Source organism: Alligator mississippiensis, chromosome 6, assembly GCF_030867095.1.
Source record: "Alligator mississippiensis isolate rAllMis1 chromosome 6, rAllMis1, whole genome shotgun sequence".
Lineage (NCBI taxonomy): Eukaryota > Metazoa > Chordata > Crocodylia > Alligatoridae > Alligator > Alligator mississippiensis.
The window spans coordinates 48,962,392-48,979,661 of NC_081829.1; the positions used below are offsets into that span (position 1 = coordinate 48,962,392).

A 17,270-nucleotide genomic window follows, 5' to 3' on the forward strand; every position below is an offset into this window, starting at 1 on the left:
AATGTAGCATCCTACCACTACTCCCTCAGCAATAGCACTTTCCAAAGCACACTAAGCACTAGTAACTAATCTATGCTCAATGAAAGCCCCCATATATATTTGTCATGTCATATCAATGGCATGATTATATTGATATACCAGAAACTCCCCTTGGTGAAGATGTAGCTTATACTGGCAAAAAAGAATTCTTAGTAGCTTAAAATCATTTCCTGAATGAAAACAACTTAACCAACAAAAGGACTTTTTTGCTAATATAAGAGGGTCTATGTCAGGACTTTTGCTAGCATAGCTGTGCTGGTGTGAAGTATAAAAAAATCATATGCTGAACAAACAGAGCTCTGCTAGGAAATTGTGTAAGTGCAGAATGAGCCTAAGTGCAACACTGATCTACAATCTAAAGGAATTTTAATTGAGACAACAGCAAAAAATGCCCCACAAAATTAAAATGTTCCTACATACAGCAGTAGTTAGCCACTATGATTAAGGGCTATGCCCTGAGGGCAGCCCAAGAACTCATCTATATCAGTCAGCCACTTTTCTACCACCAGTTCTAGAGCTAGGTGGGTGATGGTGAAGTTACACATTACAGTTAGACCATACTAAGGACACTTAAATATGAATGTCTGCGCAGTAAAGCTCATTAACTCATGCTAAGTGCCCCCTGAGCATCTCAAAATTGTACTACCTCAAGTAAGGGCTAACTCTGGATCATGCTACCTAACTCCCATTACAGTAACTTCAGGCTGCTCCACATAGGTAAAACAAGCAATTTGCAGTCCTCCAGCACCTCAAGATACATTGCTCCCAGCTTCTCACCACCCCACACACACCTAGAGCAGGGATAGGGATAGAGGGATAGAGTCCAGGTGTCCTGGCACTTAGCCATGCCCCTGCTTGCCAGACCTCTAGTGGTAAGTCAGAGCTCTGCAGGCATAAAATGATAACATTTAACGTGTGACTGCTCACAGTGCATTCTAATTTAACACTGCTTAACGTTCCACTGCTTTAGTATAGTCTAACCATAACATATAACTTCACACTTAGGCACTTGTTACACCGTACACGGCGAGCAGCATAAATGTTGGTCAGTGCTAGTGCTAGTGTTAGCTTGGAGTTTGGAGCAGTTGCACCCTTAGTCTATAAATCTTCTCTGGCTGTCCCCTGCCTGCACAGCTGTGGTTTGCCACTAGAGGCTTTGTGAGCTGGAGCAGACCTAGGGTCTGTAGCTATGAATTGCCTATAGAGGGCTGGTGAGCCAGGACAGACTTCTATTCCTGCTCTTTGGGCAGGGCTTTGAAAGATCCTGGAATACTGGAGGACTTCAATTTAGGCTGCACATCTGTGGGGAGTGGCCACACCTTAATGGAACAGGAGCTGGGTAGTGCGAATCCAGGACATGCCCCAGAGTGGCATAAATTTGAGCCAAATGATGAGTGCTTAAAACCACTTTAAGGCAATAATATGCAAACAGTCCAGGGGTTAAGAGCTCCAGGAGCCACCCAAAATTACTGTGTAAAAAGAAGGTCAGTCTCTGGCTTAAGTTAAAGCTGCCTCAAAGCAACATTAAGTTGATCCAGTTTGTCATAGTCACCTAGGGTACATCCCCATGAGCATGCACGTGCAATTTGCAGTGCTGCAAAGCTGTTTGAGGCACAGCAAACTGCACACAGCACATGTGCACCCATGCACTGTGCTGCAGATTTGTAGCACAGTGGGTTTTTTGACACTGGGAGACCCTGGTTTCAAAAAAACCTCTGCTAAAAAAACATGGTGTGGCTCGCATGGCAGCAGCGTGCACCATCAGAAACGAGAGCTTGGCCAGCCAGTGCCATGTTCTGGCTGCCAGCTAGGCTCTGAGTGGCCAGATTGGCACTGCTGCTGCCCCAGGAGGCCCCCAGGACTCCAGGTAAGGCCACTGGGGCCAGAACATGTCCTGGCCCCAGCCTCCCCTACCCCACCTGGGTCCCTTTGTTGCACACCAGAGTGCACATGCAGGGGCATGCCCAAGGACAAAAAGCAGCACATATTTGTGCCACTGCTATTTGTCCCATGGGAAATGAACGCCCCAGCCCGTCCTATAATTCCACACCAGAGGGGGTCAGGGTGGGGTCCCCTGACTGACAGGATGATTTTTTCGGGAACCCTGCGTAGATCCCCTGGGGTTCCAGCTCTCCCCTGCTATCTTGTGAGGGAGTCCCACCCACACCCTTACCCCCAGCCCCATCCAAAGGGGATGCAGGGCTCTCCCAATCTCAACCAGAGTCCAGGGTCTTAGCAGATTGGGGGGTTCAGATGGTACCTAAGGAACCCGCTGAGCCCCAGGACCAGGAGGACAACGCCCAAGAACTGATGGGCTCTGATGAGCCTGCGGATCTCTTGGTCCTGGTGGTCCCCAGGGGTGAGCTACATTTCTCGACTGTGAGTACACCTGGCAGTCCGCCAGCAAGGTACAGCTTGCCTTGGACTGCTGGGAAGATTTTGACAGTGTCCTCAACACTGTGAAGGTGCTGGCAGGGGAAGGCAAGGGGCCCAAGCTCTGCAACACCCAGATCTATAGGCAAGCCCACAGTTTCATAGATGTTCTCTATGCTTACAGGAAGGGTGGTGCGCGAGCCAGTGGGCCCCATGCCAGGCATTGAGATAAGCAAGGCCCCTGCCAAACCATCTACTCCACCCACCCAGCCATGAACTCATTTAAGATCACAACCCTCAATGTCCACAGCTACAGGAAGGATCTCTGGAGTTGCCGGGTGCCCTCCTTCCTTCAGAAGGGGGGGGGGGTACCTTTCTTGCAGGAGACCCTAACAACTCTGGCCAATGAACCTAACTGGCAGCTGGAGTGGGGAGACAGGATCTTTTTTAGTCACCTCTCAGCCACCTCTTGTAGTCGCACCCTGTTCTCCCCAGGCCTGCAGTTAAAGGTTCTCTAGGACATTGAGGTAGTGCCAGCCCGCCTGTGCACCTCCAGGTCCAAGTGCAGGGCTAGTCCTGAACCTTCTGAATGTGTACACCCCTGCGAGGGACCCAGAGTTGGCAGAATTTTTCTGCCAGGAAGCCACTTACATCAGCACCCTCAACTCTTGTGAGTGCCTGGTCCTTAGCAGGGACTTTAATGTCGCCCTGGAGATGTGGGATTGGTCAGGCAGTCAGCAGAACCAGGCCACCATGGGTATCCTCAGAGAGATCCTGACAGAATACTCTCTGATGGAGGTCTGGCATGTCTGTCACCCTGACAGCTGCCCCCCCTCCCCCCCCCGCCACCTTCACCTATGTGAGGATGGGGGATGAACAGTCCACTCTTGGTTGGACCGAATTTATATCTCATTGCCACACTTTGCCCAGGCCCACTCCTGTGGTGTCCAGTCAGCCCCCTTCAGCAATCACCTTTGTCTGGGCCCAGGTTATGCTGGGGCCTAGGCATCTGGAGTCAGCCTATTGGCATTTTAATGCCAGTCTGCTGGAGGATGTGGACTTCAGAGAGGCCTGCTGGGAGTTCTGGCTGGCCTGGAAGAAGCAATGGGCAGCTTTCTCCTTGGCTCAGAGATGGTGGGATGTGGGAAAGGTGAGCATCCAGCTTTTTTGCCACAGCTACACTCACGGGCACACATGGCACAGGGAGGTGGTCTGGGAGCAGCTCGAGCAGGAAGCACTTCCTGCTTCAGCTGGACAGGTGCTTAGCTGCCAATCCAACCAACCCATCCCTCTGCAGAGAGTGTCAGGAGAGGCAGGAAGAGCTTTGCACTCCGGACAACCACTGCCCTCCTCCTGATGCCTGGCGATGAAGCACCAGGGATTGACAGACTGACCACAGAGTTCTACCTGGCCTTCTGGGACATGCTGAGCCTGGACTCTGCTGCAGTCTGGGCCAAATCTGAGGGAAGTGAGGTGCTCCTCTTGTCATTCCGGAGGGCCATGCTGACCCTCCTGATGAAGAAGGGGGATCCCCTCAACCTGAGGAACTGGCATCCCGTGTTTCTCCTCTGCACAGACTACAAGGTAGCAATGAAGGCCATCTTGCTGCACCTGCAATCTGTGCTGATGGACATGATCCATCTCAACCAGACGTACATGGTGCCCAGATGTTCCATTTTTGACAACCTGTACCTGGTTCGGAACCTCCTGGAGCTAGCGTCCTGGGAGGGCCTGTCTTTTGCCCTCCTGTCCCACTGTGGGCTTTTGGCTTTGGGCCCCATTTTGTGCAGGCTGTCCAGGTGCTGTACGTCTCTGCAAAGTGTTTGGTCAAGCTCAACTGGACCTTGACAGAGCCCATCCCATTCAGGTACAGGGTACATCAAGGCTGACCAGTCAGGTTAGCTGTACACCTTGGCCCTGAAGCCCTTCCATATCCTCCTGCAGAGGTGGGGTAGGTTCTCCAGGAGCCAGCAGTATGGCTGGTCCTGTCAGCATATGTCAACGACACGCTTCTTGCAGCCCAGGACCTGGGCGACCTGGCATGGGTGGAAGTCTGCCAGGTGTTGTATTCAGCAGCCTCCTCTGTCCAAGTCAACTGGGTCAAGAGTTTTGACCTGATGGTGGATGATGGGTGGCAGGCAGGCTCACTCCCCCCCTCCCCAACACTCCAAGGGATCTGCTGGAGTGTGGCTTGCTGCTCTACCTAGGTGTCTACCTGTCTCCCATGGGACCCTCCCCACTGGAGAACTGGCACCAGCTGGAGGCAAGGATAGTGGAGCAGCTCCAGGCATGGGCGGGACCACTGCAGTGCCTTTCCCTACATGGGAGGGCACTGGTGTTCAACCAGCTGGTCCTATCCATAGTCTGGCACCACTTCCACATGCTGTTTGTCTCCTCCCAAGGTCCTGGCTGGGCTCCAAAGACAGGCACTGGAGTTTTTCTGGCCAGGACAGCACTGGGTCGCTGCAGAGGTCCTGAGCCTCCCCTTGTGGGAGGGTGGCCAGGTCCTGGTTCACCTGTGCAGCCAGGTCCTGATGTTCCACCTTCAGGCCCTGCAGCAACTGCTATACGGCATCAGTAGTCATGAGGCATGGAGCCACCTGGGGCATGCCACCATTCCACCATTTCCAGGGACTCCAGTACAACTAGCAGCTCCTCGGCCTGCAGGGCTTCTCCTTGAAGGACCTGCAAGGGCTGCCAGAGTTTTACCAGGACCTCCTCCAGGTCCTCTGCAATGCTCACCCAGGGGCTTGTTGAGACCCTCTTCTGAGACCCCCAGCTAGAGTTGCCAATGGTGCAGGCACCCCGCTTGTGACACAGTCTGGCCCTGAGTGATGTCACCCATATCGGAGACCTCCTGGACTATAATAGGCAGGCGTGGGTGGATCCTGCTTTGCTAGCCCAATGCATGGGATTACCCACAATGAGTGCAACTTGCCACCTAGTCCAGGGGGTGAAATCTGCCTTACCTCACAATGCCCTTGCCTTTGTCTGCCAGGTCCCACATGATGGCATTTTCCCTGCCCTCCCTCCCCCCCACCCCCCCAGCCCCATCCTCCAGCCCAACATAGTTTGTCATAGGGCCAGCACCTCGCCTGGCCTTGCAGTGCTCTCCATTTCAACACCTGAGTGAGCTGGAGGACAGGAAACTAGCCCGCTTCTCCCCCATACGTCACTGCCACCACTACACACTTGTGTGTGATCCCTCCCAGATACCAAGTGGTGAGACCTGCTTGGCAAGGAAATAGCTTGGGTGCCCCAGTGGCTGAGCCTGTATTCCACCTTCATCCCACGAGCCACTGGTGGCCTCAGCTGGTGGCTCCTCCATGGAGTCATTGCCACAGGCATGTATGTGGCAAGCCTTAGCTTTATCAACACCCTGGCCTCCTCCCCCTTCTGAGGGCAGAGGGAGACCCTGGGGCACATGACACTTAAGTGTGCCAGGCTGCAGTCCCTCCACCTCCAACTCTGGAACCTCCTTCTAAGGTTCTGGATGAACTTTACCCCCGCCCCTTTCTATTTTAGGATACCCCATCCATGGCCCCACCAAGTCCCAGGACCTCCTGGTCAACCTCTTCCTGACCCTTGCCAAGTGAGCCCTTTACTTAACCAGGAAGAAGGTTGCTTTCCTCTCACTGGTCCACGCATGCCTCTGAGAGGAGCACCACTGGACAGCATCCACCAGCTCCTTGGACACCTTTGAGGACCAGTGGGTATGGCCCAGATGGCTCTGTTCCATGTCCCCCTCAGAAGAACTCATTTTCATATTTTGACCCCCACATCACCCCTGTCCTGTTTTTTGCCTTTGTTGTTCCAAGAATTTAGTTATTCTGTTCATCCATTAGCCCCTGTACAGTAAGGGCTACTAGTTAGCTGGGTAGGCCTTAGAGCTCATGGTAATTGAACGGACAATGTAGCAGGGTGATATTCAACCCTGTTCCTTAGTAGGGTTAGTCCCTCAAGAGGGGAGGGGAGCCAGGTCACAGAAAGGGCATAGACACTGGCATGAGGCACAGCTGTGCCTTGTCACATGCCAGGAGATGGGCACAATAGATCAGAGTCTTGGGCTACAAGGGGAAGGACTTCAGGTGCAGCAGATTGCCCCCAGGGGTGCATGAAGAAACATGGAAGAGAAAGAAGCCAGCACTGCCGAGAACAGCCAGGACTTGGAGACGGAGCAACAGAGCCTCACGCGCTGGATGAGATAAACCGTGGCACTATCCCCACGCTCCCTGACAAGCCATGAGGTGATCACTTACCTGGTGAGTTGGATGGAGAAAATACTTTAGAGGACTGGGATAGATAGCAGAGACCTGCAAAGGAAAGAAGAAACAAGAGGAAAGGTCGAGACAGATCCTCCCTGGTGGCAACATAAGATAGAGGAGAAGTGGAGCCATGAGCCATGAGAGAAACAGCCTTGGCAGTGATTGTAACTGAGAAACCAAATAAAACCAATTTTTGTTTTGTTTAATATCAGAGTGATTAATTGCATGATCTCTCAGGGCCTAACATCTTTCTTTATTCTCTCAACAACTGAGGCATAGCAGGTGAGTCCCTGCTGGGGAGAATTCATTGATCTACCCTACCCTGGCCACAGAAAAATAGACAGCAGCTTCTGGGGACCAGCCAATTGGTGTCTGGGGACACTAGCCCCTTGTGGTAGGTGGACAGCTGAAGCAGCCCTAACTGAGAGTTTCCTGCACACTACCCACTGCAGCAGTCTGGCAGTGGGGGCTACTGCCTAGCTATGACCTGCTGCGCACCTGCAACAGCATGTGGCCCCAAGGCTGCGCACTTGCCAAAACTGTATAGGGACTGCATGGCCACAGCAGAGGCACCTGCACCTCTGGGCCAGCTGCCAGTGGGCTGTGGATGCACAGTTGGCCTTTGTGCAGCACTACTGCTATATGTGCCAGAGCCCTACCATCCAGGCAACTATCACCTGGAAGATCTTCTCAGTGTGGTGGTCTAGAGGTTGGCCACCTTCAGCTGGGTCCTGGGTGCCAGCCCTGAGCAGGCTCCTCTGCCTGGGTCCTGCTACTTGCCTCCCTAGCAGGAATTCTGGTGTTTACTCTTTAAAATACCCCCAAATCCATGTTCTTCCACAATTAAAACAAAAGATCACTATATAAATATATATATCTGTGTGTGTGTGTATATATATATATATAGAGAGAGAGAGAGAGAGAGAGAGAGAGAGAGAAATTGATCAGTTGGGCAATGTTTTATTGATATATTTACAATTTTAAAGCAATTTGGAAGCCTACTAGTGTCTCTATCATCATAATAAAATAAATTCTAAATATCTGTATGTTTGATGTTTGCTTTTAGTTTTCTTATCATAGAACAGTTAGAGCTACCCCTGACCCCTTTACTAGTCAGGATGTGAGGACAGCTGTCCTTACAGCCACAGCTCCTGCCAGCATGTCTGACCCTGTCTGGCAGCTGGGAACAATGGGTGTGTGATGGGGGATGTGGAGTTTGCAGAAGGAGGGTGGGAAGAGGTGTGGGGGGATGCGGCAGGGCCTGAGGTGTGTGGGTAGGTATGGGGGACTGGTGGGGGGGACTGTGGGTGTGAGGGGACTGTTTGGGGGGGATGCTCAGGAGGGGTGGGTGCCCTGCCCCACACAGGGCACAGCACCCCACAGGGTGCAGTCCCCCCTGCAGGGCCCATAACTCCCCCGCTGAGCCACAGCCCCCCCTGCAGGGCCCCAGCTCCACCCCATAGGGCCCACATGCCCCCCCCCCGCATGTCCCAGCCCCCCCTCACAGCCCACAGCTCACACAGCAGCAGTGGCCATTGGGGTGCTCGCAGCCTCCTAGCACAGCCCCCTCACACAGTTCAGGGCAGCACATTTCAGCCCCAGCTGCCTGACACCCAGTGCTTGCCTGTGCCAGATTGTGTGGGCCCAGCCCAGCTTGACACAATGCTGTGCACCTTCAGGCAGCCCCAGGCCACTCAAGCTGTCACCCGGGGCACCGCACTGCTCGCAGGGACTGGGTGTCGTGCCACGCCGGGTCCTGCTTCCAGCAGCAGTCCTGTGCTGTGTGCATGGAGAAAGTGCATGGTGGGGCCCAGCCTGGTATGGCCCACTAGCGCACCTTTGCACAGGACTGAGAGGCACAGCTCCAGGACACACGGCTTCTGTGCAAAGAAGTGCTAGCTGTGTGGCCTGGGCTAAGTCAGGGTTGCCCAGTTGGGCATCTCTTTCATGAGGCTGTGCATCGCCACCTGAGCCTCATGGAAAACACCCACAGCTGGCCCAACCTGACTCAGCCTGGACCACACAGCTAGCACTTCTTTGCACAGGAGCCATGCCTCCTGGAGTCACACCTCCCAGTCCTGGCCTGGCCTACTAGTGCACAGCTTTCCTGGTCCTGTCCAAAGTCATGTGTCACCAGACCAGGCCAGGTCCTTTCAGCGTGTACAGAGCCCGGGTCACACAGTACAGCATCACCACTGGCTGTGCCTGCAGCCAGGCCACAGCCGCGCTGGCTGCTGCCACTGGCACTGTGGGCGGGGGGAAGGCATGTGGCAGACCCCACTTGAGCCCCTCCACAAACCCACCCACAGACTGCACATCCCCCTGCCACTCTCTACGCCCCCCAACATCTCCCTCGCCACTCCTCACACCCCCTGACATCCCCCCCACCACTCTTCACAGTCCCCCATCCCCCTGTCACTCCTCACACCCACCCACACCCATAAACCCCCTGACTCCCACATTCCTACTTAGCCATGACAGCACCTGGGTCCCAATCCTTGATGTGCTTCTGCTTGTCCCAGCATGCTAAGGGTTCTTGCCCTGCATGCTGGGGCAGCAGGAGCACCATAGAGACACTCTGGCCAGAAACCAGAATGTCTCTCTGGAGCACCACCTCCCAGGTTACTTTAGAGCACAGTCAGAGACTGTGCTCTGCCCTGCTTTTTTCCTCCAGGTTTTATTTTGATACTTGGATATCCAGGTATCAAATTTTGATCCCATGCTGCAAATATGCAAAACAGGGAACGTTTTTTGTTCCCAGCATGCATCTTGTAGCATGTCAAACTCCTTTGAGATGCTGCAAGAGGCACATGCGCACTCTTCTGGACATGCCCCTAGAGGCTAATATCTAGCCCTCTTGTCTGGAGTTCAGTATATGCTATTCATTCCTACTGCTACTCTGACATACTCATGACATGCTTCTGACTTGGGGACTGAGGACGGGGTAGTGTAGAAACAACTTCATCTAGGCACTCCAACAGTCCCCTACACAATTACTTTTGCACTGGTGAAGCAGTGCAAAGGGACCTTAGCAAGGGCTGGAACTTAGCACTGTCTATCCAAACTACTTGTATGTAAAATCATCTTTGACTACTATAGGGGGGAATATTTTGGAATTGTAGAACACATGTAACAAGCAGAAATGCTACATTATTTAAATTCCTTTCAGTCATCAGCAGTTCACTCCCCTCAAAGTAGTTCCACTCATACAATACAGGTATCCAGTTCCCATAACAATGAAATTATTCCATTCAGATATAATAAAATAGCACCAGTTGTCATCTGTTTTTGTGGTGACAATCCTGTTCATGCTCCCAATGAAAACCAGACAAGATAGTGCCTTCCATTATTTTAGAAATGTGCTACCATAGTTTCTTTGGCCCAGGTAAATCATAAACAGCCAATAAGCCCTCAAACTACTCTTGAGAAAGGCAGGAAGAAGATTTTCCTCAGTATTTTTTTAAATAAATATGGTTGTGATTTTTAATTTCCTACATATATTCTACTGCTTCTTTGGAATCACACCAATTTATTATCTTTTTAAAGTCAGAAATATCCCTGGTTCTCCTTTGAGGATACTATCTGATTTGAGAGAGGTATTAGAACCTCAAAGAAACTTTCGGTAATAAGGGATCTCTTCCTAAGAACTACAGAAGGTAAAATTGTTGTCTGATAAACTCCATGGTTTTTTAATGGACTTGCACATTCTTAATCAGTGTCCAATTGGCATAGAGGTTCTAGTCCAACAGGTCAGTCTAACTTCTCATTTAATCTCGTGTTAACAGAAGAACAAGTCAAAAGGATGCAGGAATGGCTACAGTCCCTGCTTCCAGTCTCCTTCTGCCCCCTCCCACACTGGGGCAGGCAGACTGTGCCATGGGATTAGCAGCCAGGAACATTTTTAAGTCCCCAAATCAAGTAAGAATTTCAGCACCCCCCAACCCTGCTTCTGCCTCTGCACAGAGACATGCCACCTCCCATCTCCTTCCCCCCACCCACCTGCTGCTGTTCCTGGCCCTGTGCTCCCAGGAGCAAGGGGAGCTCCAAAGCCATTCCTGATTTCTCCAGCCTGACTGCATAGGAACTAGGCTCAGCCTGGGACAATGGCAGTGGAGGCAAGTGGGAGTGTTCCTCCTCCCTGTGCTGAACCCAGTCTCCATGGAGCCTAGCTGGAGTGAGACAGAAGCTCCCCTCACTCCTGGAACAGTGGGAACAACAGCAGCTGGTGGAGGAAGGAATGGAATAAGAGAGGAGGGGAAGGGATGGAGACATATCTCTGAGCATGAACGGTAAGGTAGGGGAGCATTTCTTACCTTCTTTGGGGACTCAATAAAAGTCCCTGGTTGTCTTTTCTGACATGAGGTCAGAAAGGGGGATATAGCATGCCACTGCACCCACTCTGAATCTGCCTCTGGGGAGGAAATATAATTTCAGATCTAGACTCTTCAAGGTACATATTCAGAATCCCAGATAAAGTACGAGTGGTTTGTTCTGTCTGAAGCTGATCAATAGCTCTTTCTTAACATCTCAATGAACACGAAAATCCACTGTTATCGATTCCATCATTAATGAAATAATATTACCTCTCAATTATGAGAAACGAGCAAAAATGGAAATAGAAGACTAAACCAAAGAACTACAATTATATTTGAAGGAGGTGAACAATTTAATAAGCATGATGAGCATGTAAGAATTATTTTAATTCAATGCAATTACCTTTTTGAGATAGAAAAAGACAATGTCAAAACAAGGCTCATGCCAAGAGAAACAGGCACATTAAAATAGTTAAGTTGAAAGTAGTAATACTGAGGATGACTGAAGTAAGGTGCCCTCACTTTTTTGTGAGATGTACAAGTAATCAGAAGGCAATGAAAAAACAATCCTCTCTATTTGAAAACCAAAACACATAACAGTTCAATCCAAAGGCCTATCAGAGGAAGAAACCGGGAGAGAAATCTTTTTGTTTGATAATTGCTGACAGCACAACAAAACCCCAGGGTTTCCCTACCCATTTCTAAACTTGCAGGCACTAATAAACCTTTGTGATAACATTAACATTCCTTATAGTCTCTGTGGACTCATTGTCCTCATGAAAATCTCATTATATTCAGTGAACTTGAGATATATTTATGGGCATTTAAAAGTATGTCCTAATTATCAGTTATGCTACATATTTATGACACCTTTACAATACAGGTATTCCTTATTGTTTCTTACGTGCATTGTGACTTCCCAATTAATGATCTGGATCCATTGTGCAAGGCACTGCACAGGCAAATAAGAAAAAAAACTAGTCCTGGTCATTGTTGCATTGTCTTCAGGTCTCGATGTGTCGATTACCTGTTTGGCTAGCATGTATTGTTTGGTTTTTTTTAAGTAGATCTATTGCTTAATTAGTAAAGTCCATTGGTTTGGAAAAAAATGGAGAAATTACTATATAAGGTTTCTATGTTATGTTTTCTGGGGTACCTATCCTTGTTAAATGCCCCTCAGAGATAGAAAGAAGATAAAAATAAAAAACAATGGGTATCCAATGCATTCCTGTTGACTATGGACTTGACCCTTCACTCATTAAACATATTGGGAATTTTACCATTTACCTCTGTGGGCATTGACTCAGACCCTAAGTTGTGCTAAACATCCTCCGTAATTTCTGTGCCACCTTATGCCGAAACATATCGTTTGCAAATGCTAAATGTTGCCTGGTATGAAATTCTGAAAATGAGTTATATAAAAATAATTCCTCCAAAATTAAAGTTATTTAGGGAGGACAAGGAATTTCCTATCTGTGTGAAATGGGAAAGTGCATCAGTATTCCAAAGGTGAGAGAGTAGTTTTTAAATACTTTGCTAAACTCATTCTTAGCATAATTCCACTTGCTTCAGAGATTAGGGGAATATAGTTATATTAAGAATGAATTTGGAGAAATATAATAGAAAAGAAAGCTGTAGGTGAGATAAAGATATTGCAGTTATATCATATATTAATTGTACATTTACATAGGTCTAAGATTTTCTCTTTCTAGAGCTAGACTATACAAAGGTTTGAGAGTTGATTCTAATAGGAAGAGAAAAGATCATCAGTTTTTCTGTTTTTCTGTTAATGTACAAAGAAGGTGCGTCTACACATGCCATTAATGCACAACAATAAACTGTAGAGTGTATTGCTCCAGGGAAGCTCCTGGGAACAGTGTTCACACACACACCTGAACTGCAGCACATTGAGCTGGGTCACAACAGCTGGCTGGCAGGGGGTCCAAGAGGTCAGTCTGCCAGTCTAGGGAAGTTCCAACTGGGCTCAATGTGCTGCAGAGGGGCTGGCTGGGGCACGAGGGTGCTTCACTACAGGGCTGGCCGGCAGGTACCCCCTGCACTGAAGTACCCTTGTGCCCCAGCCAGCCAGGTCAGTGTCTACATGGAAAAAACACTGCAGCAGGGTAGGAATGTATTCGTTTCTTGTACCCTAATGGGGCGCAAGTATAGATGCTGAGATGTTTACTGTGGAGCTAATTAGTCAGTTCCACAGTAAATATCTCATACAGACGTTCCCAGAATGTATAAAATGTCCTTTTTCTTTGAACACAGTAGGACCAAATGATAGGAAGTAATTTCTTTGCTCACAAACTTCAAGCTTCTCTTCACACCCAGCACTCTATTTAAAAAGTTCTCTGTCTTTCTCTGGGAACTGCACTTGTAGCTTCAGGCTTCTGTCTCCTGGATTTTTACTTAGATTTGCTTAGTAAAGTAACCCACAAATTACTCCTGAAGACCAGCACACGCATATGAGCAGTGGCGTTCATTGTCAATTCTGCCACAAAACAAGGAGCATTTCTTTCTCCTTCAGTTTGACTGAAGTTGATTTAGAAGATGGTTCTTTATGGATATTCATGGTTAAAACATCTATGTGCTGGGAACCATCCAACTTTCAACATAACATTTCATGTATAGCTAGACCAAGGTTTTCAACTTTTGGAGGTACAACCTGGGATACTCTCTCTGGATGCATAATATTCAGAGCAAGCAAATACTCAGTACTTTTAAATAAAGCAGGCCTCTGACATGTCTCAGGTGCAGGGCTGGATGAATGCATAGGCAAACTAGGCACATGCCTAGGTCCCTAAGTGAAGAAGGGGCCCAGCTGTGCTTATTCTACATATTATAGTTATTATTCTACATATTATAATTATTGCGTGAAAAAAGTAGGGACCCACGAGTTTGTTTGCCTCCAGCCCACTAAAGCGTTAATCCAGCCCTGCTCAAGTGAAGCATTCAAACATCACTAGTCACGATGAAATTCATGGCCTAAACCCTTTCTATCATTTTTCTTATGTTAAAGTTACTGATTTAAAGATGCCTTTCCAGTGGATTTCCAAAATAAATAAGGTTTATTTTGCTAGGGGATTTCTAGTCAGCATTGCTTTTTGAATATCCTGTCCAGGGCTTTCTTTTAAGGCATGCACATAGGATTATTCAATGACAGTGTTTCAGGATATCCAGAGCAATTAAAATAAACCAGGCTAGGTATAATGAAGAAGAGCCACAGCATCTGTCTCTCAAGAGGATTTAAAAAATCCATCATCCCCAGAGTCTTGGTTCCATAATAGTGAAACCTCAAAGATTCTTGCATTCTGGAAAAGTGCCCAAAGTCATCCTCAGTAAGAACAGAATGAGTGAGAAAAAGGAAAACAGATTTTTTTCCTTTTGTATTGGAACTTTGTGCATCCCATGCAGGTAATGACTAGATGACTTAACATTTTTAACAGGGCTGGATTTACAAAACAACTTCCTTTACTTCCAGTAGTTTAATCTGATATGCTTACATGAACCAGTAGAAGGAAAACTGATTTCTGCAATCTCTGATACTAATTAGGTAAGTGATGCATTTAGAAACCTATTTAAAATAGCCAGCCATGTCTACCCAATTCTAATTATGGTTTAGTGAAAGGGACAATGACAATCAGTCAGTTGTCTTGCCAACATTATGATTGTCATAGTCAGGTAAAAAAAAGACGTATTAGATTTCCAAGTCCAGCCCCTTGTAAGTGTAAATGATAATTTTATGATAATCTTCCGGGCAGATCAGATAGTATTTTTCACTTAATTTTTGTTAACCCTTTGCTTTGGCCAGGTGCTGTAGTCCTCCTTTCAAGCAAAACTTATAGGAAGGTCACTATGTAGGGTGCTAAAGAAGGATAGTAAAGGTCACTTCTTAAGTGACCTTAGATCTCAGTTCTTAATTTGTAAAATGGGAATAAAAGCACATCTCTCTCTCAGGGATTGTCTGCACATTTAATGACTGAATGTTGGTAGACCCTACAGATATGGGAGCCATATAAATGCCAGAGATAGAAACTTGATCTAAAGTTTGTATGAGAATGAAAATAAGACAGTCAGTTGCAACCAGTTTCATGCTATCTGTCCAGAAATAGCATAGGCTTTGATATATACAATTCATATTAATATCCCTTTGCCATGGGTTTGAGTAGAAAACAAAAGCAATTTGAAAACAGCACACAGATTGTTCTTGCAGTGAAAGCTCAAATTTCCTCTACCTTCTTTCTGCTATCTCTTGGGATCTCTGGTTGAAAATTGTGATTCCTATTAGGAGTACATTTTTTACTTTGCATGTGTCTTCTATCAGAACCGGCACCATGAAATCTAAAAGGGTCAGCAGGGGAATTCATGTGTTCCTATTTTTTTACTTAATTTATTCCAAATGAGGTTATTAATGTGTTTAATATTTTAAATGATACTGGATTCCAATCATGTGTCCTGTCTGATGCATAGAAAAAAAAAAATCTCTTCACCACAGCAGTCCACAAGGCCAAGAAATTATAAAATACAACTTAAGCTTTGTCTGTTATTACAAACAAAACCAGGTTGACATTGGTTGACAGACTGAGATCCAGCCACAATTAGTCTTTTGGTCAACCAAGGTTACCTGTTGTAAAAAAGACGAGTCAAACCCTCCTGTAGAACTGCATTCAACCAAGCAGTATTACAGAAGGTGTTTTAAGATGGCTGGCTCTGTTCTTGCCAGTGGAATAGCTAGTTTCAATATGGGTTGAAAGGGGTAAAGAAGAAAGCTATGTTTGAAATTCAATGCATTTTGAAGTGTACAGACATGCCATTAATTTGGAAAAAAAGGGAAAACATTCTAAAATAGGAAAATCCTTTACCTGCCATAGTTCAGAGAATACCTTACAAGGATTCAAATACCTGCAGCTACATCCCTGTTACATACAGCCTGTGAGCTAAGGGCCTAATTTTGTAACTGTTATACATGTTCATGTGAGCAAAGTGGAGATTACTTTGGTGAATAAGCAATACTGAAAGTGCATAAGGCTTGCTGATCTTTTCCCTTGAGTAGCACTTATTTTTACTATTTGATGTGTAAAGCCTCTGGGAGAGTGTCTCCAAATACTAGATGCATATAAGACCAAATAAAAGACATAGCAATTACTTAAAGAAAGCATAAATAATGCAGTGACCAGCTCACAAATGTATGGAGATATAAATCCCAGCTGATCAGTTTTGGTATATGTACTCATGGAATGCCTTACAGCTATTATCCACAGTAAGAGAGAGATGGGGCATTGTCCCTATCTAGTGGCTTGCTGGGATATGTAGGCCTTAAATGCTACAAGCAAAACAGCATGGTTTTAGGATCTGATCCAAACTCCATGTAATCCAGAGGAGGTTCTCCATTTGCTTTGCAGTGCTTTGGGTCAGGCCTTAGTGATGCAGAAGCAGAGTTCAAAATCTTGTTGCAGACAGGCTGGGATAGTTCTTATGCCGGAATGTAAAGTGTTATACGCTCAAATACTGCAAGCAGCAGTTTCTTGTGATACCTTTTCACAATGGATTGAGAAAGCACATCTCACCCAAGTTTTATCAGTGCCTGAACACAACTCTGCCCTCTCTAGATTCAAAACTATGCAGTCCAAGTGGGGACTCATTGCTGACAACTTTTCCAGGAATAGATTAGTTTCCTGGTGTAATCAGGGGGTCTAGAAGACTTGAAAACAGGAGTAAATCATGCCCAGTACCCAAAGGGTCAGCAGCCCTGACTCCTGATGGAGATTTCATGGAGAAATACAGCCCGGATTTGAAAGGGCTAGTGACGCAATCACTAAAGGGGTTCAAAACAGTGTCATGAAAACCTCTTCCCAGTCTCTCCCTGTGAGGTCAAGTGAGATAAGAGGAAAATCCACACTTGGATCTTGACTCTACAAACAAAGCACCTCACATTTTCCTTTCAAAGTTGCTTCCCTTTCCAGAACTCTGCCTCCCTACTTACAGACATCTAGGCACTCTAACAGAGTCTATCTGATTTATAAATATCAAGCAAAATTTCCTTTTGCTCTAAAGAGATCTCACTATAGCTAAGATGTGTTAAGTCAAAAGAGGTCAATTAGTTCACTTAAACAGATTTAAACCTAACATACTGCAAATAGTCACTCATTCTGACCACTGACTTAAGTAAATATGGCACAGCATTCTTAGGATAGTATTTGCAACTCTAAACTGTGTCTATTGCAGAAGAATTTCATTAAGAAGAGTTTGAGGTAAATTATTTGATAGAAGATGAATG

At 47.1% G+C, this 17,270-nt stretch overlaps 1 protein-coding gene across 1 annotated transcript in view; it reads right to left on the reverse strand.

Annotated features, from left to right (window-relative positions):
* Window positions 1-17,270, reverse strand: part of LOC132251164 (uncharacterized) — a 39,044-nt gene that overhangs the window by 2,411 nt on the left and 19,363 nt on the right. Inside the window, exon 4 of the mRNA XM_059729866.1 lies at window positions 6,672-6,725. Coding sequence (XP_059585849.1) covers window positions 6,672-6,725 — 54 coding nt within the window. The remainder of the gene's footprint in view (window positions 1-6,671; window positions 6,726-17,270) is intronic.